At 38.9% G+C, this 26,731-nt stretch overlaps 1 protein-coding gene across 1 annotated transcript in view; it reads left to right on the forward strand.

The window, feature by feature from the left end:
- The window catches only part of LOC108717044 (1-phosphatidylinositol 4,5-bisphosphate phosphodiesterase eta-1), a 117,131-nt gene continuing 90,400 nt past the window's right edge, over positions 1–26,731 (forward strand). Inside the window, exons 1-2 of the mRNA XM_018263771.2 lie at positions 1–182; positions 16,702–16,816. Of these exons, the coding sequence (XP_018119260.1) occupies positions 16,738–16,816 (79 nt within the window). The 5' untranslated portion in view covers positions 1–182; positions 16,702–16,737. The remainder of the gene's footprint in view (positions 183–16,701; positions 16,817–26,731) is intronic.

Below are 26,731 nucleotides of genomic sequence, written 5' to 3' on the forward strand. Positions count from 1 at the left end.
AGTCACAGGAACGCCTATTGGGCGGCTGAGCTGTGTCCCTGCTCCAGTGCGATCCAGTTCCGCGCCTTTGTGGCAGCCCTTCCTCTCTGTTTGAACTGGAAGACTGCTAGTGGCGGCACTTTAGACTCAGTGCTGGGGATGTGCTGCAGCCTGGGACTTACTGCAACTACTTATGTTCTCAGGTAGGTCTCTTACTTATCAATTCAACCGGGGTTTGTTGTTATAGTCACTCTAGTACACTTGTGCCAGATCAGAGGCACCTGCTATTGCTTCTTGGCTGTATGGTAGCTCCAGCACTGTTATTTGTCTCCCTGCTCATTGTGTTTCTACTGTATAGAGTCACTGTGTTCAAACTGACTAACTGCATCGTCTATAAAAGGGATCTTTGTACAATATAGGACCTGTTATCCAGAATGCTGGGAACCTGAGGTTTTCTAGTTATGGGATCTTCATACCTTGCTAAGGAATAATTGAAACATTCATGAAACCCATCAGGATTGTTCTGTATCCAATAAGGATTCATTATGTCTTAGTTGGGATTAAGTGCAAGGTACTGTTTTATTACTACAGAGAAAATTGAAAAACTTTTTTTTTTTAAATGTAATTATTTGATTAACATGGAGTCTATAGTAACAACAAGCTTTCTGGCTAATGGGTCCCATACCTGTATATGCCTCATGTAGTTAGGGTTGCCACCTTTTTTGGAAAAAAATACTGGCCTTCCTATATATTTGTAATTTTTCCCTATTAATAACATTGGGATCAACCATCTTTTTTACCGGCCAGGCCAGTAAAATACCGGCCAGGTGGCAACCCTACATGTAGTAGATAAGTATATTGATGTGTATTTGTGACGGTCAAATGTCCAAAAATCTACTTCTTCTTCTTTTTTTTAAAACTTTTTTTTTTGCTTAGTTTGTTGATTTAACGGGGGTAAAAGCTCAGCGTAAAAATAATATTGTCTTTTCCAAGATAATCCAAAAGTAACGTGTTTGCTAAATGTGTCAGACTGACGCTAGGTCAACAGCTTCTATTTACTCTCTAATGAGCGCTTCTAACTCCAGCGCCGTGTCTCCTCACCTCCAAAGAAACGGCCCCATTTAGCACTTTATTTATAAAACTTTTGTTGTTTCCTTCAGCTATGTGTTACCTTATGGCTAATTCACAGGCAGGCATATACACAGCACAATGAGAATCAGATTACTGAGGTTCTACTCCCTTGTGTGATGGAACAAGGCTGCACTGTACTCCTACATAATACATTATTAAACAATGGCTTGCTAATAGCTATGGTCAGTGATTGCACCAAGAATATCAGTATCCTTTATTAGACCTGGCCTTCATAGTCCGTCTGAAGCTACTGAATGCTTGCTGTCTTTCATTTTTGTTCCTGACAGTCCTTAGAATAACATATATACGCTGGCTGACTGGGTAAGTAAAAACTAAACGGAGGATGGGTAAACAAAGCAAAGCATTTGGTGCTGGAGGGAGTCACAGCAAGTGTCATTTTCAGAGAGTGACAAAGGAATTGTGTAAATTGGGTTGTCTTCCAACAGAGCATGAAGAGTTCTGAGGCTCTAGTTGTAATAATAAATATCTTATGTTTGACAAACTTTCATACTCATTAATACCATTTTGTCCTTATCATGGTTTACTCAGCGAATACAACAATGGCAACTTGAATAATTAGTAAATCCAAGACAATGTCCAAAACACAGCTGAGAAACACACACTGCTGTTAGGACATACACAGTGCCCAATTTTTATCTGATATGTTCAGAATTGTGGGAGGGAAACTAAATGAAAAGAATGAATTGTTCCAATGAAAAGAGTTAGCAATCATTAACTTACACTATGGTGAATATGAATAAAGAGAAGACTGTGCTCACTTTTAAGGGCAGAGACACACGTGGAGATATAAGGAGATTTAAGATGGCCATAGATGCAAAGATCCGATCGTTCGAGTCTTTGAACGATTGGACTTCCCCATCTCCTGACCTGCCACTAACCATTCAGATCAAATAAAGTAGTAAAAGAACAGATCAGCCGATGTTCTGCCCCTGACCGCAATCGTACGAAAGTTATGTCCGACAAAGCTGGTGACATTCTCCTACTGAAAATCGTCCAATCGGCAATACATGCAGAGAAATTATCGGCAGCCAACAGAAATCTTTTAACCTGTCCGATCGTCTAAACAACCACTCTCCGTGGTATGAAAAATGGTCCGAAAATCATACGAATTGAGGATTCATACGAACGGATCTTTGCGTCTATGGCCAGCTTTAGTCGCCTGGTGACAAAACGCTTCTTCGGGCGACTAATCTTCCCGAACTGCCTTCCCACCGGCTAGAATCTAAACCATTGGCGGGATGGTTTTCCAAAGTTGCCTTACAAGGAAACTTCAGGTGACTTCGGAAAACTAAGCTCTCCGAGTGCCATCCCGCTGGTGATTTAGATTCTAGCTGGCAGGGAGGCAGTTAGTGAGAGATTAGTTGCCCGAAGAAGAGGCAATTTGTGGCCGGCAACAAAATCTCCCAGAATCTTTTTCTTTTTGTCTGTCTGTGCCCTAAGGGTAAGGGCACACGGGTAGATTTGGGGAGATTAGTCACCCCGCTGACTAATCGCCTCTTCTTCAGGGCGACAATCTCCCCGAACTGCCTTCCCCTACCTTTCCGCCGGCTATAATGAAAAATCGCCAGCAGGATGGCACCAGCAACGCTTCGTTTTCCCAAGTCACCTGAAGTTTCCTCGTGAGTGCTCTCTGAACTAGCAATGCCCTCTCCAGCGCAGGAAGGTAAGCGCTGGGGGCTGCATCTCAGGAGCCACCTCAGGGCGGCACAACATATAGAATCACCCCTGTGCTCCATTATACATGCAGCGAGAGCCCCTTCAGTCTGCTCTGCTGAACTATTTCAAATTAACAAAAATGGACCCTGGATCTAGAACAAGTAATTCCAGGGTCCACTTACAGAACTGTCAGCATAGAAAGTTGGGGGTTTGTGGGCATGGCTCAAGGGGGATCTTCCAGTGACATCACTGCACATGCAGTGAACTAACCAGGGAATTTCATAAACATTAGGAGACAATTGGGGCAGTTAGGGCCAGTTGACCGCTCTGCACTTTGGCGTGTTGCATCTTTAACCACAAATGAATCGGAGTCTAATGCCGTTACATGCCTGAAGTGACACCATTTCAACACAAAATCTGGGGCAAATAAGAGTGCACTGAAGTTTGCATACAGTTTACCATAATGACTGCTAATTTGCAATCCAATTGAAGTGTGTTCACTGCAGCTTAGCATGCACCCCCAATTGCACTGGAGTTTTGTAAAGACAATGCTGCTTTGTGGGAAATTATCTTGCTATTTCCATCCACAATTTGCAGTGTCAGTGTACGGTGAGATTTTTACATCCTGTTTTACTATTTTATATCAATGGTTCCAATTAACAGAACACTGTTTGACTAGACCATTTATGTAAACTAGGCAGTAGTGCGATGGCTATCCTTTGTGCTATAAAATATCACACATACTGAGCAGTGTATTCTCCCAGTGATTTTGTGATGTGCACCCTTTGTATTGCCTATAGTGCGTATATCAGTGCACAGAAGTAATCCCTTGCTCTGCAGCTTTTCCACCTCTGCACACATACAGTTATTTTTTCTTTTAAATCTGCTGTTTTCTTTGTGTGTAATATGAACAGGTGTATATAAAGTAACATGACAAGTTTTTGTGCGTGTGTATCAGTATATGAAATGTCAGAACTGAGACAAAAAAAGAAGGAAACTTTAGCCCAGTTTCTGAAGTCATGCTATTGTATATAACTCTGGAAAGTCCTGCTTGCACTCAGCTGCAGACAACTGATGACTGTTTGGATTCTGGGAGTTACAGACTATCATGTGCTTACAGTCAGTATAACTGTCTGTTTAAAATTGTTATGGAGTGAACACTGTTCTGAGATGCATTTAAAGTCCATCACACACTAGTATAAATAACAGTTTGTCTGTGATCTGCGTCTACATAATTGCCTTATCTATGACATATGTGAGACTCGTCTGTTAGCACAGGTATGGGATCTGTTATCTGCTAACCTGTTAGCCAGAAAGATCCAAATTACAGAAAAACCATCACCCATGGACTCAATTTTATCCATATAATCCAAATTTTTAAAAATGATTTCCTTTTTGTCTGTAATAATAAAACAGTACCCTGTACATGATCCAAACTAAGATATAATTCATCCTTATTGGAAGCAAAACCAGTCTATTTGATTTATTTAATGTTTACATGATTTTCTAGTAGACTTGGAGCATTAATATCCAAATTACGGAAAGATTCATTATCTGGAACACCCCAAGTCCCTAGCATTCTGCATAACATGTCCCATACCTGTAGTGACATAATTACCCTGCCCTACAGTAATGCTTCCATCTGCTATTCCTCCTGTCTTACTGGAGAACTTGTTAATGCGTAGGTAGGGCTTTGAATCTATTACTTTACAAATCCTGTGACTTTATGGATTAGTTTAGGTCTGACAATGGAAGTGAATGGTGTGAACACCACTGTCTGTTGCTCTGGGACTTGCTTTTTCCTCCCAGCCAGACAATAGTTTAAAAAGCTGCAAAACTGGAAGGTGCACTTAATAAAACATTAAAGCAAGGCTGCACTTTCAAAGGTTGTTAACAACCTGTTAACGTAACTTATGCTCTAAGTTTAATCGTAATAGATTACAGATATCCAATACAGGGACAAATCGTCAAAAAAATAAACTCACCATTACTACAGTGTGTACTCTTTCATCAACACACAGCAGCTTCACAGAATATTTACTTGTTTCTTAACATATTAAAAGTCACTTTTCTGCTCTCATAGACATGTGTAAACAACATTTAAGGCCTGGTACATACCTGAATTTCACACAAAGCAGTGCTCTTATGGCATACATATGAAATCAGATGAAAATTACTCACAGGGGGCTCAGAGCACCCAATTCCATTTAAACTGTGTATGTATTTTAACAATTTAAAATTAGCAAAAAGAAACCCTGTTTGTGACTTTATTATATCATAATATTACAAAAATCCAAATTTATACTCAAAAACGCAATCAAGATTTCCTCCTTGGGATAATCAATACCACACCAAATCCAGATTATGTTGGACCACCTCTCTTGGTCAATTTACTATTTTTACCAAAACAATTAATTAGTTAGAAACAAATTGAGAATTCTGTAGTTAATTTCCTAAAATCTAACAACCATACAATCAATCTCTTAAAAACGTAATTGATTAAAGTGCTTGTGCTATCAATTAATTAAGTTATTGGTTTTACTCATGAACACTGTGTATTCTTTTAATTCATCCACATAAATAATCACAAAGAAAAGAAAGATTTACTCTATTGCCGTGAATAACTTATAAAGTGTTTGTGCTTTCCAATTAAAAAAGGTTCTGCTGTTGTAATTATTGGCAAAGTGCCGTGCTAATTAATTCATTATTTCATTATTTGCATTAGTCATTCCATATTCCCCCTCATAGCTGTTAAGAATACTGTGTACTCACACAGACACATGTAAGCGCCAAACACAGGTTAGGACGCAGCATGTTGCATTTCACCTGCTTTCGTGCAAACTTGCGTCTGTGTGAGTACAACCCCCTTCAAAATAATTGACTGTGTCTACGCCTGCGCTCACCTGCGGCTGAATGGAAGAAAGCGCAACGCAGGGGAGCGCAGGTAAAAACGCTGTGTGTAAGAGCTCTCAGACTGTTGATACAATGCAAGACAAGGCTGATGAACCTAGACGTTTGCACATTGTTTAAAAAGTAACAACCAGGAATTAAGCAAATACTGCTTTCAATAGCAATTGTTTTTACAAATAACGTTAAAAAATTAAATAGTTTTTGCCTGAATCTCCCTGAAGTTGCATGCTGGTAGCTGACTTGCAGGCAGGTGGCATGACCCAACAGGGTTTTCCATTGGGAAGTCCAATAAGCTGACAATTCAGTCTGGAGGGCAGTCAGCAGCTTTTATGGCACTCTGTAGCCTACAAAAGATATTGTTTGACGTATTGATTTGTTTTTAACAAGGATGCCCTATCTTCTAGAGATATGGATCTAAAATCTGCCAGTTTTTTATACAAGAATGCCTGGCAGTGCTATTATATTTACTTCACTGTATTGATGGAGAATTGAGATGAATGGGTTGCTTTCATTTTTACTGCTGCTCTAGTGCATATTGGTAAATACTTGAAAAAAATCTTTGATCTTGGCAAACTCATCAAGCTCACTCAAGCAGGAGTTTAGTTGGCTCACCTAGTGACCCATGCCAGAGATTTAGTGCTTGATAATATGAATGTATTCTGTTAGGTTACCTCTTGCACCCTGCTTAAGGGAATGAAGATTGTTTTGCACCTGATGCTCTCTTTATATTTGCTTTCATGGTAATAGTATATAGTATATAAACACCTTCTTAATATCACTTAGATGCAAGCCTTGTAGTTATACTTGCGTGGAAAATAGAACCCTGCACTGAATACAGTGCTGTTGCTTGTGAGCACTCCGTCTGAACACTACATTGTTACTAGGGGCTCCATTAGAAAGTTTTCAGACACAAGCTTAAAGGGATCCTGTCATCAGAAAACATGTTTTTTTCAAAACGCATCAGTTAATAGTGCTACTCCAGCAGAATTCTGCACTGAAATCCATTTCTCAAAAGAGCAAACAGATTTTTATATATTCAATTTTGAAATCTGACATGGGGCTAGACATTTTTTCAATTTCCCAGCTGCCCCTGGTCATGTGACTTGTGCCTGAACTTTAGGAGAGAAATGCTTTCTGGCAGGCTGCTGTTTTTCCTTCTCAATGTAACTGAATGTGTCTCAGTGGGACATGAGTTTTTACTATTATGTGTTGTTCTTAGATCTACCAGGCAGCTGTTATCTTGTGTTAGGGAGCTGCTATCTGGTTACCTTCCCATTGTTCTTTTGTTTGGCTGCTGGGGGGAAAAAGGGAGGGGGGTGATATCACTCTAACTTGCAGTACAGCAGTAAAGAGTGATTGAAGTTTATCAGAGCACAAGTCACATGACTTGGGGCAGCTGGGAAATTGACAATATGTCTAGCCTCATGTCAGATTTCAAAATTAAATATAAAATAATCTGTTTGCTCTTTTGAGAAATGGATTTCAGTGTAGAATTCTGCTGGAGCAGCATTATTAACTGATTCATTTTGAAAAAATTTTTTTTTCCCATGACAGTATCCATTTAAAATAGATTTTGGAGCACAGTAAGACCTGTATTGTAAGGTGAGAATGAGATTATTCTTTAGCTGAGTGGCACTGTTCTTAAAAGAAGCCCTTACTTATTACATTGGGTTTCAGGTGAGCGACTGCTTAGCCTCTTTGCACAATGATCCTTTTTTAGTTGTGCTTTGCTTGAATTACCCACAGGCATCCATTAATAATTTGTGAAACACAGGCTTATGGTATTGACTGAGATTAGTAGTGGGCTACAGGTTACTCTCTGCTTATTTTCTGTGAATCCCATGCAGTTTAAACAACTGAGAACACAGTTAATTGCAACACTTGTTCCTCCTTACACCTTTTTAGTAAAAACTAGTCCTTTTTCTCTGCTTTACTGATTTTGGTTTATTATACACAACATAATACTAAGCTAGTTACATAAACTACTGAGCCACAGCTTCATCTGACATCAAAGACTCCTCACCATTCATAGATGCTTTTTGTGACTACACACATAGACCCACCAGTATGTAACAGGAATAAGTTACAACATTCTGGAAGAAATTTTATAAATTCACAAAATTAAATTTTTTTGCCCTTTCCCCCCATTTTTTTTAAACATTGTTTGTAGTTTCAGTGGTTTCAAAGTTATTTGTATATGTAATTGCAACTGAAAGCAACATTTGTTATCCCTTTCTTTTTATCCCTTCCTGTTTTCTGGTTTTGATACTTGAAACAATGTAGCATAAAACTAGCCATACATGGGCTGATTAAAGCTTCTCCAAAAAACAACCCTTTCCGGCAGTTTGTGTGTCCATTATTGGAGCTTTTGGGCTCTTACACACGGCCATTTTTTTCTGCTCTCCCCTGCGTTTTGCTTTCTTTCGTTCAGCCGCAGGGGAGCGCAGGAGTAGACGCAGTCAATTATTTTGAAGGGGGCTATACTCACACAGACGCATGTAAGTGGCAAATGCAGGTCGGACGCAGCATGTCGCATTTCAACTGCGTTCGGCACATACATGCGTCTGTGTGAGTACAGCCCCCTTCAAAATAATTGACTGTCTACTCCTGCGCTCCCCTGTGGCTGAACGGAAAAAAGTGCAACGCAGGGGAGCGCAGAAAAAAACGGCCGTGTGTAAGAGCTCTTTAGGAAGTGTTGCCAAATCTGTATCATGGCAGAAAATTGGCCAGATATTAATTGGGCAAGTTTGAAAATTATGATGGATCTCAGTAAGTCCCATTATGATCTGATTGTTGTCTGGGGCTATGTTTTTCACTTAGGTGTGACCCTGAAATATGTGAGCCCTTAATCAATGCAGTAAGCATAGAGGAGGATGTGGATCAATGAGGATTGTGAGATTAGAAGATTAAATACCTTTCTTTACATTTATTGTCACAAACTCAGACAGTACCATATGCTTTGGATTCAGGCACACCGGGTTGTCATTATCATGGATTAGCTGTACATGAAGGCTCATTGTGTCTAAGTGGTACACTTTGAGGTTCTTAAGATATAGGAACATATGGGGAACACTTCTTAATGTTACATTTATTGTTTCATTTTGTGTTGGAAATTTTATTAACCAAATATGGTAATGAACTATCTTAGTTTGTTATCCATACAATGAATGACATTCCTTGTGTATGTGTGCATCACTATCTGTGCAGATACCTTTGTGTACTTGCTGTGCTTTGGAGAAATATTTGAAAATACCTCACCCTTATTTTATAATTTTGAAATAAATGAATGTTAAAATGTTTGGGCAGAGACCTGTGGCAATTTTTTATACAAGCAAGGCAGAAAGTTACATTTGTTTTTTGCAGTTTGCACACTGCCTTCCTAATAATAAATGACCTCTAATGATTCTTTGCAAAGGGAGTTTTGACCAAGCAGGTAAAAAATGAAATAGATTTTCATCAAAGATTCAATCCATGGCTTTCTAACCTGAAACCTTATAACTGTAAATGTATGTTTATCTGGAGGCACTGGATGTAGTAAAGTAACAGTTTCATAGTATAGTTCAGATGCCCCTGAAGGTAACCGATAAACTACCGGTGCTAAGAACAGAATTCTATTCTATAAAAGTGACAGGTGACATAGTAAGCAACAAACATATCTCAGGCGCCATTTAGTGCTAATGCCAGCACAGCATACTGGACCCAACCACTTACTTTTTGCTTAGTGGTATAAGGAGTCTTAATAGTGCAAAACTGGATTTAGCAGAGAGGAACCTGAATGACAGGACTGACTTGTTCTTCAGGGCATTGAGCTGGCTGTACACTGAATTGAAGGTGCATTGTACATCATTGTATATGGGCTAGTTTCTAGTTAGGGCCCTTACACACAGCATTTGTTCCTGCAACCCCCAGCGCTTATTTCTTCTTGTGCTCCACCAAGGGGACAGCAGAAACAAACACCGCCCATACTCCTTGATTGGACTGTACTCATTAAGGTTTGATCACACTTAAATGAATAAGCTAAGTGATCCCATTTTATTCTGCTTGATCATATCCATAAGCGTCTGCATTTAAGCACAGTTATGTTTAATTCTGTCTTTGTAAGTGCAATGTTTGCATTTATATGCGTTTTTGTATTAAAGAAGTGCATATACATGCAGGATTCGTCCATTTTTGGCAGTATTTGGATTCGGCCGAATCCTTGTGCCTGGCCGAACGAATCCTTAAAATTCCGACTTTTCGTCACACCTCTCTTTTTCCCTCTCCCTCACTGATTTGTATATGCAAATTAGGGTTCAGATTAGGTTCGGTATTTGACTGAATCTTTCACAAAGGATTCGGGGGTTCAGCCGAATCCAAAATAGTGGATTTGGTGCATCCCTAGTATAAGGACCCTTACACAAAACCTTTATTACTCCCAAAGATACAGTGTTGCAAAAACACATAACGACCAGTCATACCAATTAGCTTTGAGTGGTCTATGCAGTCTGTGCTACTGAAAGTGCCTTGCTGATTAGTTACTCTGGTTTTCTCCTACACTAATGTAACACTACAGTAAGGCTATAGTATGTAGTTGCACACAGTATAATTTAATGAAGTCTCAAATAAGCTCTGAAAGCCAGGAAGCCAACTTTCTCTGCTGTTTCATACAATGTTTCATACATTTGTTGATACTTCAGAGTAAAATTCCAGCAACTAATGTATCAATTGTAATAATAAGTTCAAGGAACATGCTCAATAGGAACTATATCTGCAGAAAAATGTATCAAGTGAGGTGTCGCTGTAACAGATTAGACAGTAGGGGATTTCGTGTACTAAAAGAAAAAGTATAAAGAAAATTAATTTTAAACACTTAAAGGTGAGGCATAGGATAAGTGGAACAAAAAAAAAAACAATCTTGCCTACAATAATGAATAATGTAAGGTGTTGGTTTCACTCTGGGCTAAAAATTATCATTATCTTTAAAAAATGGCACCTTTATTGGAGCTCCCTATAGATTTGTTAAAGGGGTAGTTAACCTTCCAAAGACTTTTTTTCTGTTCAATTTTCAGATTGTTCCCCAGAAATAAAGACTTTTTTTCAATTACTTACCATTATTTTTTTTTTTACTGTTTTTCCCAAAATCTTAGTTTAAAGTTGAATGTCCCTGTCTCTGATGTTTCAGTCTGGCAGCTCAGTAATTCAGGTGCAGATTCTGAACTGTTACAATTTTGCAACATTTAGTTGATACATTTCTCAGCAGCATCTCTGGAATATTAGCAACTATTGTATCAATTCTAACAGCTGCCGTAATGAAACCCAGAGATTCTGCTCAGCAGGGACAAAGATAAGAAATGTATCAACTAAATGTATCAATTTAGAACAGTTTACAGGGTCAGCGACCCCCCCTCCCAGAGCTGCTTTAGAAGGTGAAAAATTACACTTTACTCTTCAATATTAGAAAAACTGTGACACATAGAAAGTAATTGGAGAAAGTTGTTAATTCTGATGATCTATCTAAAAACAACTAGTTATTTGAAGGTGAGCAACCCCTTTAAGTTGCTGTCCATGTTTCAAATGAGGGGTGGGCATGTTCTTATGGTTCCTGCCAGAAGCACAGGAGGAGTGGAATAGCCAATCACAGCCCTGCATTCACACAGGCCAAGATAGATTACAGTTCTCTATCAGGTGATTGGTTCCTAAACTACAGTTCAGTGTGCTGAGTGTGATCGCCCCCCTGCACTGAAAATACATAAAACAGTATTTATTATCTGTTAATTCAAAGTTTTGTAAAGTTGAACAGCACCTATAATTATATTCACTTTTAGGTTGCTATTACAAATAGAAAGTGGCTATTAGACTTTTTTACCCCACCTCCTGTATCTTCAGCTATTTATCTTTAACTATTCATTTCTTCTTTGTGTACAAATGAGTGCTTTTAACTGCTTTTACATGTTTTCAAGGTGTGGTGTTTTGAACACACCTTGAACACGCACTAGAATGGAAGTCTATTCTTTAAATATGGGACAAAGGTGGGTGACTTGTACTGAGTCATGAGTGAAAGTGTAAGGCATACTAGTTTTACCAATGCACCCATATCCACCCCCATGTAAAGAATAGGCCTCCTAAGTGGTCCTTGGGTATGCTCAAATGTGTGGACCTTTAGCAGCAGCTACTAGTAGTTAAGTAGTATCAAAGCCATATAACTGCATACATCGCCCACGGAAATACAATGTATTTTTCTAGCCATTGACAACTACTAATCTATTATTCACTCAATATGATATTAATAGAAGTTTATAAGAATACCCTGTTAACTGGGGTCAGATATAAAAATGTATCTTGTATAGCAGTAAATCATTTTTAGTAGTGCCTGTGGTTTAATGAGTGATCGCGTTAGTCTACCTTAAAGGGGAAATGTAAACAACTTTTTAAAAATACGTACACTGTGGCATAAAGTTGTTAAACATGGCGGAAGCCAGGGTAGCTGAGCCCTAAGCAGTGAATAGGGATTTGGACAACAGATGATACCGAGCGATATAGTCATGGGAATTCCCAGACATACGGCAAGCTGAGAACCGATACACCTGTGTGATATAAATACAAGCAAGGACTCAAATAAAGCAAGGCCTGGAGTTTTTCTTTCCTCTGGGTGTCGTGTGATGACCCCTGCAATGAATGATTTAGGGGTTTCTGTATTTGTTTGTAAGGTTAGTTATGAGCATATGTTATAGTTAGGTTTATGGCCTATGGTGGTGAGAATAATTTCCCAGTGAAGTGCCTCCTACTTTCTTTTCCTAGTCACTGTGCTAAATTGCACAGTTATATAAACTGCTGCTGAGACACTTTTCCCATAACATCTAACCTCCTGCACATAATTGCAAATTATTTATAATATTAGGATACAGATGCTTAGGCCCCTCCTTAATTTGTTTTCTTATTTAATTGGGCCAGTATCAGTGGGGCATTTAGCACATGTGTATTTTTGATTAAACTCTTCCCCCCTTAAGATCAGTATTTACTTTAATTTTGCACTGATCTACCCTTGTTTACCAAACTCCTGAACGGTGATATGGTGAAAGCATTTTGTTCTGGAATCTATGCCATAATAGGGTTAATAGGCAGTCATCTAAGTGTTTAATGATAACAGAATAAACATAGCACTAATACAAAGTGGGAGAGATACAGTGTATGTAAATACTGTGCCTTACCTAGGAGAGCCCTATTTATATATATATATATATATATATATATATATATATATATATATATATATATATATATATATATATATATATATATATATATATATAATACGATGATTTGTGAGGCTTATTATTGGAGCGAAAGAAAACAAGCCAGATGATCATTTGAGCAGCAAGAGGGCTGAGTGAACTGAGCTTTAGTTTTGACTGATTCTGATCAGGGTACTATGTACAAGGTTTATAAATATATTTTTACAGGTTTTTCATGGTTCATGCAAATAAATCTGTTCTCAGATGTGGAGAACTCTAAGGGTAAGGGCACACCTGGCAATTCAGGGAGATTTAGGGAGTTGCCTGGCGACTAATCACCTCTTCTTTGGGGCGACTAATCTCCCCGAACGGCTTCCCCGTCTTCCGCCGGCTGCAATGAAAAAACGCCTGCGGCATGGCACATGCGGCACTTCGTATTCCGAAGTCGCCCGAAGTTTCTTTGTGAGGCAACTTCGGAATACGAAGCGCCGCATGTGCTATGCTGCAGGCGTTTTTTCAAAAAGTATCCTTTACTCCCTGTCTGGCACTAGCTTTAACACCTTTATGTCACCTTGCTACTAAATAGATTTGCCAGCTTATCTGCAAAACTGAACCACACCTTGTGTGTCTGTCCATCCTCCCACTAGTACTGGTGTAAATAATTGTATTTGTCTGTTAAATGTAACACTGTAAAGGATACTTTTAAATGCTTTGCTTTGTCAACTTTTCTCTGGAATGTTACTGTCAGGAGCCAGTAGGCATATATGGACTTAATTTAATATGGCAATTGGGCTTGTGTGCCATATGTGATAACTTGGTGCAGGGTGTTCTGGAACTGGAAGAATGCACACAGAGATGCCAGACTGCAGGATAAAAGTCAACTTTCTATTCCTGAATGTTCTCTCCACACTGTCTGCACCCCCTCACTTCCCCTTCCTGTGTCCATAACCTTTCTCATTACTCCACCCAGTACTAAGCTGCTAAGGCATATTAATATAAACATGTAACATTCTCACATGAATAGATGGCACAACATTACACCATACTTACTGTATTTCCCACTGACTAACTTGGGAATTGATCGGGGATCATTTTCAGCATTTTGTTCCAGAGACATGAAGGGGGTCATTTATCAAAGGTCGAGTGTTAGAGTTTTTTTATACCTCGAATTAACTCGCATCTCGAATGTTATCTTATTTAAGAAAAAACTTGAGTGTGAAAAACCTAATTCTGTGAGTTCAATTCTCGAAACCCGAAAACTCAAATTGATCAGGTTTTGGGGGAAAAGAAACTCGAATTGCTGAAATCATTTCATTTGTCGGGCAAGACCCTCCGAAAAAAACGTCAACATCAAGAAGGCTGTTAACATCTTCAAATGGTTCAAAGGACCTATGCCATTAAAATGGATAATACAGGATAAAATGACAAAGATAATAGAGGATAAAATGACACAGTTACTCCCCACATTATAGACTCCAACAGACTCCATTATAATTAAATAACTCACATTTTTAAAAAATATTTATTTTTTCTCTGTAATAATACAACAGTACCTTGTACTTCATCCCAACTAAGATATAATTAATCCTTATTGGAGGCAAATCAATCCTATTGGGTTTATTTAATATGTAAATTATTGTTAAACTCAAGATTGCCATCCCACGGGCGATTTAAATTCTAGCCGGCGGGAGGCAGTTCGTGACAATTAGTCACCGCGAAGAAGAGGAGATTTGTTGCTGGGCGACAAATCTCTCGAATCTGAGCATGTGTCTCTGCCCAAAAACTACAAAAAAGTATATTGGCCAATGTACATTCCCAAGCCGTGTTTTACTAACTACTCATCAAATCACTCATCAAGTAACATATAGGGTTTGTAGTTACATATGTTGTCATGCCACAAAAGCCCACATGGTGGTCATATTTTTTAGAAAGGCACATTCTTGATTAATTACATGAACCTGAGAGAAGGTACACCATCCCCCATTGTCACTTTTTCTTAGAACACATCTCTTTGAAATTATAAGGCAACTGATGCCTGAGAAACATCAACATGACTCCTGCAAATCGGCAAACTTCTTGCTGTTGCTACGCCCACCTTTAATATCCCTATACCCCTTTAGGGTCTCCCTAAAACAAATGTTAGCTCATGCATTATTTCTAGAAGGTGACATGGTTAAGTGGATATGGGATTTGGCAACCACTTCTTTAGTATGTGAGTGCTAAGATATTGAAAGCTATTATTCACAGAGAACTCTTACATAACGATGTACATAAAATAAATGATTTTAGTATCAGTTAGGGCAGAATTCACATACTCAAAGCCCACTGTTAGCAAGCAGGTCTTGATGGCAACTAGAGTTGTGAAGGCATTTCATTGCCAGCCAGCTGGGCTATTGCTGAGTTGCTGAGTAGTAGGAGGAGAAGACATGGCAAGGACTGTGTTGTATTGTATATGATTTAACATTTAGATTTACTCAACCCATCTGTCTTTAGACTGTTCAGTATAGCCTGATTATTATCACTATATTTATATAACACCAATGTATTCCAGAGAATTTTTTGGAGTCCCTGCCCCATGAGGTTCCTACCACATGTACACTCTGGTTGGTAATAAACTAATGATTCCCTAGAAAACAGGGCCAGAAGATCTTGCAGGGTTTTCTATCTTATCTGTTTTTTTCCAGCTGGAGGGTGCTGGTTCTAACACATTCTGTTAAAGGGATACTGTCATGGAAAAAAAAAAAATTTCAAAATGAATCAGTTAATAGTGCTGTTCCAGCAGAATTCTGCGCTGAAATCCATTTCTCAAAAGAGCAAACAGATTTTTTTATATTCAATTTTAAAATCTGACATGGGGCTAGACATTTTGTCAATTTCCCAGCTGCCCCAAGTCATGTGACTTGTGCCTGCACTTTAGGAGAGAAATGCTTTCTGGCAGGCTGCTGTTTTTCCTTCTCAATGTAACTGAATGTGTCTCAGTGGGACATGGGTTTTTACTATTGAGTGCTGTTCTTAGATCTACCAGGCAGCTGTTATCTTGTGTTAAGGTGGCCATACACGGGCCGATAAAAGCTGCCGACAGACCGAGTCGGCAGCTTATTGGCCCGTGTATGGGGGCCCCCGACGGGCTTCCCCGATCGAGATCTGGCCGAAAGTCGGCCAGATCTCGATCGGATGGGATTAAAAATCCCGTCGGATCGCGGCCGCATCTGTTCGTTGATGCGGTCCCGCGATCCGACCGCCCGTTTGGCAAACGCTAGGATCCGATCGTTGGGCCCTAGGGCCCACGATCGGATCAGCCCGATATTGCTCACCTCAAGGTGGGCATATGGGAGGGAGATCCGCTCGTTTGGCGACATCGCCAAACGAGCGGATCTATCCGTGTATGGCCACCTTTAGGGAGCTGTTATCTGGTTACCTTCCCATTGTTCTTTTGTTTGGCTGCTGGGGGGAAAAAGGGAGGGGGGTGATATCACTCTAACTTGCAGTAAAGAGTGATTGAAGTTTATCAGAGCACAAGTCACATGACTTGGGGCAGCTGGGAAATTGACAATATGTCTAGCCCCATGTCAGATTTCAAAATTGAATATAAAAAAATCTGTTTGCTCTTTTGAGAAATGAATTTCAGTGCAGAATTCTGCTGGAGCAGCACTATTAACTGATTCATTTTGAAAAATTTTTTTTTCCCATGACAGTATCCCTTTAACTATCTTTTAACTACTATTGGTATCCATAGTCTAAATATTTTCATTTTATTCTAACCATGAGTACGTTTGACTTTTTTTTTTTTTAGATACCTGAATTCCAACAGAAGACACACAAGGACAAAATGAGCTCCTCAAATCACAACAAGAAAAGATTTCTGCAGTACTGCCGCCATTTCTTAGCGGACAATGGGGCATTTCATGGTAAAGTCAATTCCTTTTTCACAGTTATTGTCACTAATGGGATTTTTAGTTCCAGAAAAGCAGTCATTAGCCAATTAAAGCTAATGGAATGACTGCTCAGAGTGGAAACTGTAAAATAAGGTCTGCTCATTAATATTATGGTGGCACTTACTGTAAATATCACCATTTCTGCTTTGTGGAAATTATGTTGTCACATTGCCTGTGTTTGGTCAACTTCTGGAATATTTCAGGGGTCATTTATGATAGGTAGACATTTGTACAGTTTTTAAAATGTAATTTGCAGCAGATTTTTTTTTGATTAACTTGGAAATGTAATTTGTAGCAGGTGCACCCCATCATTATAATGCCCTTGTGTCCTAGGGGTGTACCTGCCAGTAGTAGGGGGCACCCAGGTTACCTGTGAGTTTTACCAACTAGTAAAACTCACAAGTACACTCATGATACATAAACAAAGGATCTGGCTTCAAGTTGCACAATACTCCTAGGATTGGTGTGTGGTTATAGTTTTCCTTTTATGGGAGTTATTTGATGTTTTATATTGTACATATGACTGTGCTATTTCTGTGGATGTATTGTTCTATGGGTGGACTGTCCAGTCACCATATTTTATGATAGGTAGTAATGAATATTGTTAGATACAACATGACCTAATTACTGTTCTGTTGCTTAGTAATTTGCTCTGTTATGCCCCTAGCTTCAATGAATATAATGTGATGCTTGGAATAAGTGCATTCACATTATTATCTGTTTATGAATAGAATTTCCATGTTGTGAGCAAAACAAAATTAGGAGTGATTTGGGGAACACCCAAATGTTCCAGCTTCTATCACTTTATTATACACAGGTCGCAGCCAGTGCAGTTTATAGGTTAGGATAGATACAAAATGTACCCATGGCCAACATGATCACAGGAGGAGAAATGTTGATAAAAGAGCAAAAAGCAGATTATAATATTTATTAGTTGCACGTTGGTCCCGTCTTCAGCCCTTCAGGTGATACCACAGATAGACACATTCTGCTTTGAGGATTCTGGGAGATGTAGTCTAGCAGCAGCTGGAGAGTTGGAATTATTTTGTCCCCCTCAGAATTTGGGCTTAGCACTCCAAATTGAATTTAAGGTCATATATGTCAAAGTGAAATGTACCAAAAAATATAATTTGCTGTCTTTATGGAGGGATTTCAAACACAATCCTATTTGCAATTGCCTATGCAGAAATGAAAATGTATCTAGTAAGCCTATGTAGTAAACAAAGAATGTTCCATTACTGAAATTTAGCAAAAACTGTTGGTCACCTGTCAATGTAAATTTCCAAATTTTATTGTGGGGAGTTTCAGTGACTGTTATCTTGGTTAAACATATTAGTTCTTTTCTTGAAAACAAAAATATTTTAAATAACTCTTTGAGCTTTTTATCCACTGTACAGGTATGGGACCTGCTATCCATAATGCTCAGGACATGGGGTTTCCAGATAATGGATCTTTCCGTAATTTATATCATATCTTAAGTCTATTAGAAAACCATGTGAACATTAAGGGGCCGATTCATCAAGCTCGAGTGAAGGATTCGAAGTAAAAAAACTTCGAATTTCGAAGTGTTTTTTTGGCTACTTCGACCATCGAATGGGCTAGTTCGACCTTCGACTACGAATCGAAGGATTCGAACTAAAACTCGTTCGACTATTCGACCATTCGATAGTCGAAGTACTGTCTCTTTAAAAAAAACTTCGACCCCCTAGTTCGGCAGATAAAAGCTACCGAAGTCAATGTTAGCCTATGGGGAAGGTCCCCATAGGCTTGCCTAAGTTTTTTTGATCGAAGGATATTCCTTCGATCGTTGGATTCAAATCGTTCGAATCGAAGGATTTAATCGTTCGATCGAAGGAATAATCCTTCGATCGTACGATCGCAGAATTTGCGTCAAATCCTTCGACTTCGATATTCGAAGTCGAAGGATTTCAATTCCTAGTCGAATATCGAGGGTTAATTAACCCTCGATATTCGACCCTTGATGAATCGGCCCCTAAATAAACACAATAGGCTGTTTTTTTCATCAAATAAAGATTAATTATATCTTAGTTGGGATCATGTTAGAGATGCACCGAATACACTATTTTGGATTCGGCCGAACCCCGAAACCTTCAAGAAGGATTCGGCCGAATACCAAACCAAATCCGAATCCTAATTTGCATATGCAAATTAGGGGTGGGAAGGGGAAAACATTTTTTATTTCCTTGTTTTGTGACAAAAAGTCACACGATTTCCCGCTCCGCCCCTAATTTGCACATGCAAATTAGGATTCAGATTGAGTTCGGCCTGACAGAAGGATTCGGCCAAACCTGAATCCTGCTGAAAAAGGTCGAATCCTGGCCAAATCCCAAACCGAATCCTTGATTCGATGCATCCCTAGATCAAGTACAAGGTACTGTTTTATTATTACAGAGAAAAAGGAAATCATTTTTAAAAATTTGGATTATTTTGATAAAATGGAGTCTATGGGAGGCAGCCTTTCAGTAATTTGGAGCTTTTCGAATAACGGATCCCATACTTGTACTTTATTTTAAACAATTTGGTCTGCAATGCTACTACTGGGCCTACAGGTAATGTGTCAAAAATCATAGCCAGTGCCACTAATCTATTAGCAGATTTAAATCTACCAGTTCTCAGGGAAAGGCTTGTCCTATATAAAGCTGTTGAAGTTAAAAGCTAGAAACTTGGTTAAAATGAATATTGCATGAATGACAGGACACTGGTTTGTTAATTTTCACTTTCTTCTTTGTGGTTTGTCTGCAGTTATCCAGTATACAATGTAAAACTGTTATCTGGTTGCTAGAATCATTTTATTGCTAGCAAAAAGGTAGTGGTTTTAATGGCAGTGGTTTTAATTAATATTAATAGCAAGCAGAATGAACTAGAAAAAAAGAGAGAATAAAATATTAGGCCAAAATCGCGAAAATGGTGTATATTAGACTATAGATACATTTTAAGGCTGACTAATAATCAAAAATGTATAGTCTATCACTTTATATTATAACAAATTTTAGTTTCATTTCTCACACATGCTAAATCTATTAGAAGTAAGCAACAATGCATATTTCCAGCTAATATACTTAGTCAGATAAAGTGCTCTCTTGTTCTCCCTTTGTTAAATTGTTGTGTTCAAAAGTTATTTTGCAGTGTAATTGATTTAATGTTTATCTTTCCTCTTTCCTCTACCGATTCATTGTTTTAGTTCCATTGATTATTATTACCACAAGGTGGCAGCAGAAGAATTGACATGTAACATGAATCACCAGCAATTAATGGTTCTGGTTGGAGCTGATAACTCCTTTTGAATATAAACACAGTGGTGGAATAACCGTTCTTCATCAATTGCTTAAAAAAATCGTTCTGAGCAAATCTTACATTCACATCCTTTTAAGGGTTTCCATTTCCTTAAATGGACACTGAAAACATTAAAACGCAAACATTATCTTACAAAAAGCTGTGACATTAATATTTTATTACTAGCATTCATGCTACAGTATTTGAACAGTTGAAAATTTTAGCACTGGTGTAGGTTTATAAAATGAATCATCATCATACTTTCAAATATACACTAAAGGCATTGTTTTAGACTTTTTGCTCTCTAATACAGGTATGGGATCCGTTATCCGGAAACCTGAAACCCCACAAAGTTCTGAATTACGGAAAGGCCATCTCCCATAGTCTCCATTTTATCCAAATATTTTATCCAAAGTGTTTCCTTTTTCTCTGTATTAATAAAACAGTACCCTGTACTTGATCCAAACTAAGATATAATTAATCTTTATTGGAAGCAAAACCAGCCTATTGGGTTTATTTAATGTTTATATGATTTTCTAGTTGACTTAGGATATGAAGATCCAAATTTCAGAAAGATCCGTTATCTGGAAAACCCCAGGTCCCGAGCATTCTGGAAAATGGATCCCATACCTGGACTGCTATTCTGTTACACTTGTTTGATCATTTATTGTGAGACCCTGTTTGTTATAAAACAATTATTAACTTATGAGTAACTTGCTGGCACTATAAAAATAAATGATGACAACGCAGACACGGCACAATTTTCCAGGAGCAGTAGAAATGGGAAACGACTGAAAGAAAAAAATAATTTAATGGTAACAGAATAGCTACAACATGGCTGATAAGGCTGTGATAAAATGTAGCATAACAGCAAGGGTTTAATTCCGTGTTATGTACAGTGGCGTTACTATAAGTAAGCAGAACTGTGAAACAGGGGGGCCTGGATGGTGGGGTCTGCTTCCTCTATAGCTGAAAAAATACCCCCTCCCCAGTTCCAGACACATGCGGCTGGGAGACAGGCAGGGAGTAGGCAGTCCCAGGGTGGGGAGTAGGCGGACACGAGGAGCAGTTGGTTGCGAGGGTAGTTGGGGATCACAGTGCGCCAGGACCCTCTGAAGAATTTTTTGTAGGGGTACCTTGCACACTCTAGTTATGCCACTGGTTATGTTTTTTCAAACCATGCACTGCAAAACAAAATTCTCATTGATAGTAAACGGTACCCTACTTGCCATGAATCGGAAGTACAAAGGAAATTATAAAATAACTTGCCAACATTCTTGATTTAAAAACTGGTTCTCTACCAAGATCAGTGGCATTCACTTCATTCCACACACCTGTTAAAACAAACCACACCCACTAGACAGACCCACAAGTCCTGCCTACTGTGCATGCAAAACTTCATTTGCATGCATAAAACAGGGTATTCACCATAGTCGTTGCTTTGATTAAAGCTGGACATACATTATAGGATCCATTTGTTAGGCGAGGTCGTCAAACAAGAAGACCTTTCACTGAATATCAGACTGATTTGATTGTTTGCTCTTGGGCCAATGAGGTATTGGTTGGGTAGGCCTGTTGGAAGGCTCCATACACGGGCAGATAAGCTTCAGTCTGAAGAGCCAGAATCGGCAGCTTAAATCTGCCTGTGTATCCCCACCTTTATGCAGTCTCTACAGATATTAATGGGACAGTTAAATCTATTGCGGGAGGAAGTAATGTACATAGGAAATAATACGACAGTACTATGTGGTGTATACAAGATAAATGGGCAGATGTGAATGATAGAGGTCAGGTGCCCCTTAAATATAACTTGTGTTCAGGTTCTTACAAATATCCCTTAATGGGAAAGGAAAAATGAATAGTATTGTTGTTTGCAGTTAAATGTATCGCTCTGCAAAGGACACTGAAGGGCATGAATATGGTGTAATATTTAGATACAAGTGCTGCCAGGTCTACCCATCTTTTGTCTTAGTTGGAAGCAGTCTCTGAGTTAAAGAAAAAGAGCAGTAACTTTTAAATGAGTTAATTGTAGCATTCTCTCCATGTATTTGCTAAATTATATCTAATTCAGCCTCACTCTTGTTGATTTCAAACACTCTACATTTAGGTCTATAATAAAAAATACTGAGATTATTCCATGATTATAGTCCATTGATTTCCATGGTGGAGTGTTATTGTGGCGTGTTATTTTGCCTGAGACCGTACTCTGCTTTCATGTACCTATTGATGGGATGGTTTTAAGTCTCCCGCTATGAGTGAGATACAGCACACGCCTATCCCATTCTGCAAAGATACTTGCTTTAATTAATATGCTTCATTACTCCTTGAGGAGAAGCTTTGAGACTTTCTTCAGTAACTGAGGTGGACCCCTTATTTTCTTGACCTTTAACCACTTGGTTTCAGCAGAAACCATTTTATACCTGCTGCTTTCTCCTTCCTAATACAAATTAGTTTTCTTTCTTGAGTTATGGCACTGACTCCTGCAGGTACATTGAGGAAACAGCTGCTGCTGAATCCCTAATGAGCAACATGTCTTTCTTTTACAGCAAAGGAATTCAGAGTCAAACCGCTAAAGATCATGGCTGAATCTCTTTTTTTGCATATGGGATTTCTGAGCTATCTGATTTGCAAGCCTAATTATTCCAGTGAAATCCCCAATACGCTAAGAGACGTCAGTACATGCTTCTAGAAAGTTATTTTGTAAAACAATCTTTTTTTAATTAACGTCATTTCATTTTCATAACCTTCTATTTCATTTCATATCTTTTGTGTCTTTAACTCTTGATTGTATGCAGGCGTTTGTGTGTGTGTGTGTGTATATATATATATATATATATATATATATATATATATATATATATATATATATATATATATATATATATATATATAAATATCGCGTCTACCGGCACTACTCGTAACAAAAGTGTTTGGTGCCTGGGTCCTATCAGCAAAGTGAGTAAGATATCCTGGAAAAAGGCGAGCACTCACAGGTCTTAAAGGGATACTGTCATGGGAAAACATTTTTTTTTTCAAAATGAATCAGTTAATAGTGCGGCTCCAGCAGAATTCTGCACTGAAATCCATTTCTCAAAAGAGCAAACAGTTTTTTTTATATTCAATTTTGAAATCTGACATGGGGCTAGACATATTGTCAATTTCCCAGCTGCCCCAAGTCATGTGACTTGTGCTCTGATAAACTTCAACCACTCTTTACTGCTGTACTGCAAGTTGGAGTGATATCACCCCCTCCCTTTTTCCCCCCAGCAGTCAAACAAAAGAACAATGGGAAGGTAACCAGATAATAGCTCCCTAACACAAGATAACAGCTGCCTGGTAGATCTAAGAATAACACTCAATAGTAAAAACCCATGTCCCACTGAGACACATTCAGTTACATTGAGAAAGAAAAACAGCAGCCTGTCAGAAAGCATTTCTCTCCTGAAGTGCAGGCACAAGTCACATGACTGGGGGCAGCTGGGAAATTGACAAAATGTCTAGTCCCATGTCAGATTTCAAAATTGAATATAAAAAAATCTGTTTGTTATTTTGAGAAATGGATTTCAGTGCAGAATTCTGCTGGAGTAGCACTATTAACTGATGCGTTTTGAAAAAAAACATGTTTTCTGATGAAATTTATTGAAAATAAATAACTGACGTTTCGGCTAATCCTATAGCCTTTCTCAAAGTGACCATAAAAAACTAGAACATTTGAATTTCAAATTTTCAATTCGACCCTTGATAAATCTGCCCCTTACTGTTTCAAGTACAGGTATGAGACCAGAATGCTCAGGAACTGGGGTTTTCCAGATAATTGATCTTTCCATAATTTGGATCTTTTTCTAGAAAATCATTTAAACATTAAGTAAACCCAATAGGCTGGTTTTGCTTTCAATAGGTGTTAATTATATCTTAGTTTGGATCAAGTACAAGAGAAAAAGGAAATCATTTTTAAAAATTTGGATAAAACGGAGTCTATAGGAGACAGTCCTCCCGTAATTCTGAGCTTAGAATGACCTTTAAAAAATAGAAAGTATAGATGAGCACTGAATGTAAGCAGTAGTTATTTAACATTAAAATCTGTTCTAAGGAAAAAGTCACTTGAAAGTCATCAAAAGCACATGTATTTGTGCCTGAACGTAAGTGGCTTGTTTGTGGCCATTATATTAGGTGTGGTCCTAGGCACACGTTCCTGAAGGCAATAAGGTGCACTGAGAACCCTTTACCCTACTGAAAGTAAATGTGAAGCACATTGATTTCATGAGTGCTACGTTCTGCTCCTTGCTTCACATGGACCAGTTGCCAGTGGGTGCATTGCACCAGGGAAAGTCAGGTATTAGCGCTTCAGCATTTGCACCTACCAATTAGTAACTCTTGAGGGTCAGAAGCCTTTTACTGGTGGAGACTCATTCAGCGACCTTATTCTACCTGTAGGTGCATTAGATAAATGGCATCTTTAGTGTGGCATTTACAGTTTTTCCTGTGTACACTAAGTGCTGCCAAAGTTGGCAACCTTTCCTGCTGTGACACACCACTATTAATATAACACATTACTGTGAAGCAAAATTGTCTCCAAAGCTTTCACAGAAAATCTGCAATATCACAGTGTGCCTTGTGTTTATTTGCTGGCACCTAGAATGGATTCACTGATATATTGTTTTTTATATTCGTTTTGTTGCTGTATTACATTGCGGAGGATCGGGATATGTACTTGTAATAAACGGAATCTTCCTCTGTGTGTAACAGTAAGTGTCATTCAGCATGGGATGCCTTTCCTAGTGATGGGGGAGAAGGGCTGGTTGACAAGCCGTCATCTTGTCTCAACATCTCTATCCAATTTGCAACAAAAACAGGAAGGGCTTTAATTTTTTTTATTATTAAATTTACCTGGAAAAACTGTGCTCTCCACATGCAACATTTACACATGCTTGTTTAATATGCTAGAGGCTGCTAACAAATAAACATGAAGCTATGAGAGCTTCTGTCAGTGCACTGAAATCCGGTGTCAGTCACCGAACCTGGTCCTCCTCCCCCTTTCTTGCTCCCCAGCTGTCAGGCTTCAGACAATGGTAATGTCATCCCACTGATCTGGCATTCCCACACCGTGTGTGATGGGGGTGGGAGGGGGGCAGATTATGTGCAGGAAGAAGTGGTCGTGTGCATGCATTTGTCCTGCAGATTTCTCTTTAATTGGGGGGAGAAAGACAGATGGACAGATTGCTAAAAAAATTCTGAATTGGTTATGCAATGTAGAAGTAACATGTCATGGACCAAATCCCATAATTAAAATCTGCAAGGCTCCCAAAGGCCTTTCATTGTTTGAACCTGCTTTTATTGTTATTTTTGACTGCACTTATCTTCTGCAACCACCTACTTTTAGGTCCTGTCTATAAAGGTTCATGTTCTCATTTATGTGCAAATCGGGTGTCCGTTTCCACATTAATATGCAGAAAGCACCTCAGAGAAAGACTGGTTTGAATATGAAGAAAACAACATAAGTATCTTCTATTCTGAATTCTTCTGTAGCCTCCATTTCCAGCTGAATATTTAAATATTGCTTGTAAATGTCCAACATATTTTGTAGTGCTGTACACAGTGCTGGTGAACAACAGGTGAAATTCAGACACACTGAGGCAAAAGGTAATGAAATACCACCTTGCTCCTGTTGGCTAACAGTTTTATGTCAGTGCCTTGCTATTGACACTTGTCTGAAAGTATTTGCCAGTGTTGCTTCACTTCTTTAAAGCTATCTTATATCCTGTAGCTATCTGTGATTAAGTAAATAACCCTTGCAGAGTCAAAGAGTATCTAACGCGAAAAGGAAAATTTCATATAAGCTTCATCTCACTAAAATGAAAATGAAAATGAAAAATAAAAATTCTGTACTGTTTTAAGAAATAATCAAGTTAAGGTGGCCATACATGGAGAGATCCGCTCATTTGGCGATGTCGCCAAACAAATGGATCTCTCCCCGATATGACCACCTTGAGATGAGCGATATCGGTCTGATTCGATCATGGGCCCTAGGGCCCAACTATCAGATCATAACGATGGGTAAATGTGCGGTCGGATCGCGGGACCGCATCAACGAACAGATGCGGTCCGTGATCCATCTGGATTTTTAGTCCCGTCCGACAACATCTGCCCTACTTTGTCAGATATCGGCCCGTGTATGGCCACCTTTACTCTTCAGTATCTCACTCTCCACAACCTCTCACTCTTCATGCACTCTTCATGCTGAGGTCTGGGTCAGATTTTGATTTACAAGTAGATCTTTTAGGGGGCCTCTCCTTCTTAGCAGAACAACTCAAATAACTAAAGGTGGTCATAGACGGGCAGATTAAAACTGATGATATTGGTCTGATTCGGCAGCTTATCTGCCCGTGTGTGGGGGCTTCCGACGGGTCCTCATGATCTATATCGGGCAAAAAATCGGGCAGATATCAATCGGCAAGTTTGATTGATTTTTTTTCTGCGATCCAGGACCGCATCGGCTGGTTGATGAGGTCCTGCGACTCGTTGGAGCCCATTCACAATATTGCAGTTCGATTGTTCGCCCCCAGGGCCAAACGTTCGTATTCACCCGATATCACC

This window comes from Xenopus laevis, chromosome 5L, assembly GCF_017654675.1.
Source record: "Xenopus laevis strain J_2021 chromosome 5L, Xenopus_laevis_v10.1, whole genome shotgun sequence".
Taxonomy (NCBI): Eukaryota; Metazoa; Chordata; class Amphibia; order Anura; family Pipidae; genus Xenopus; species Xenopus laevis.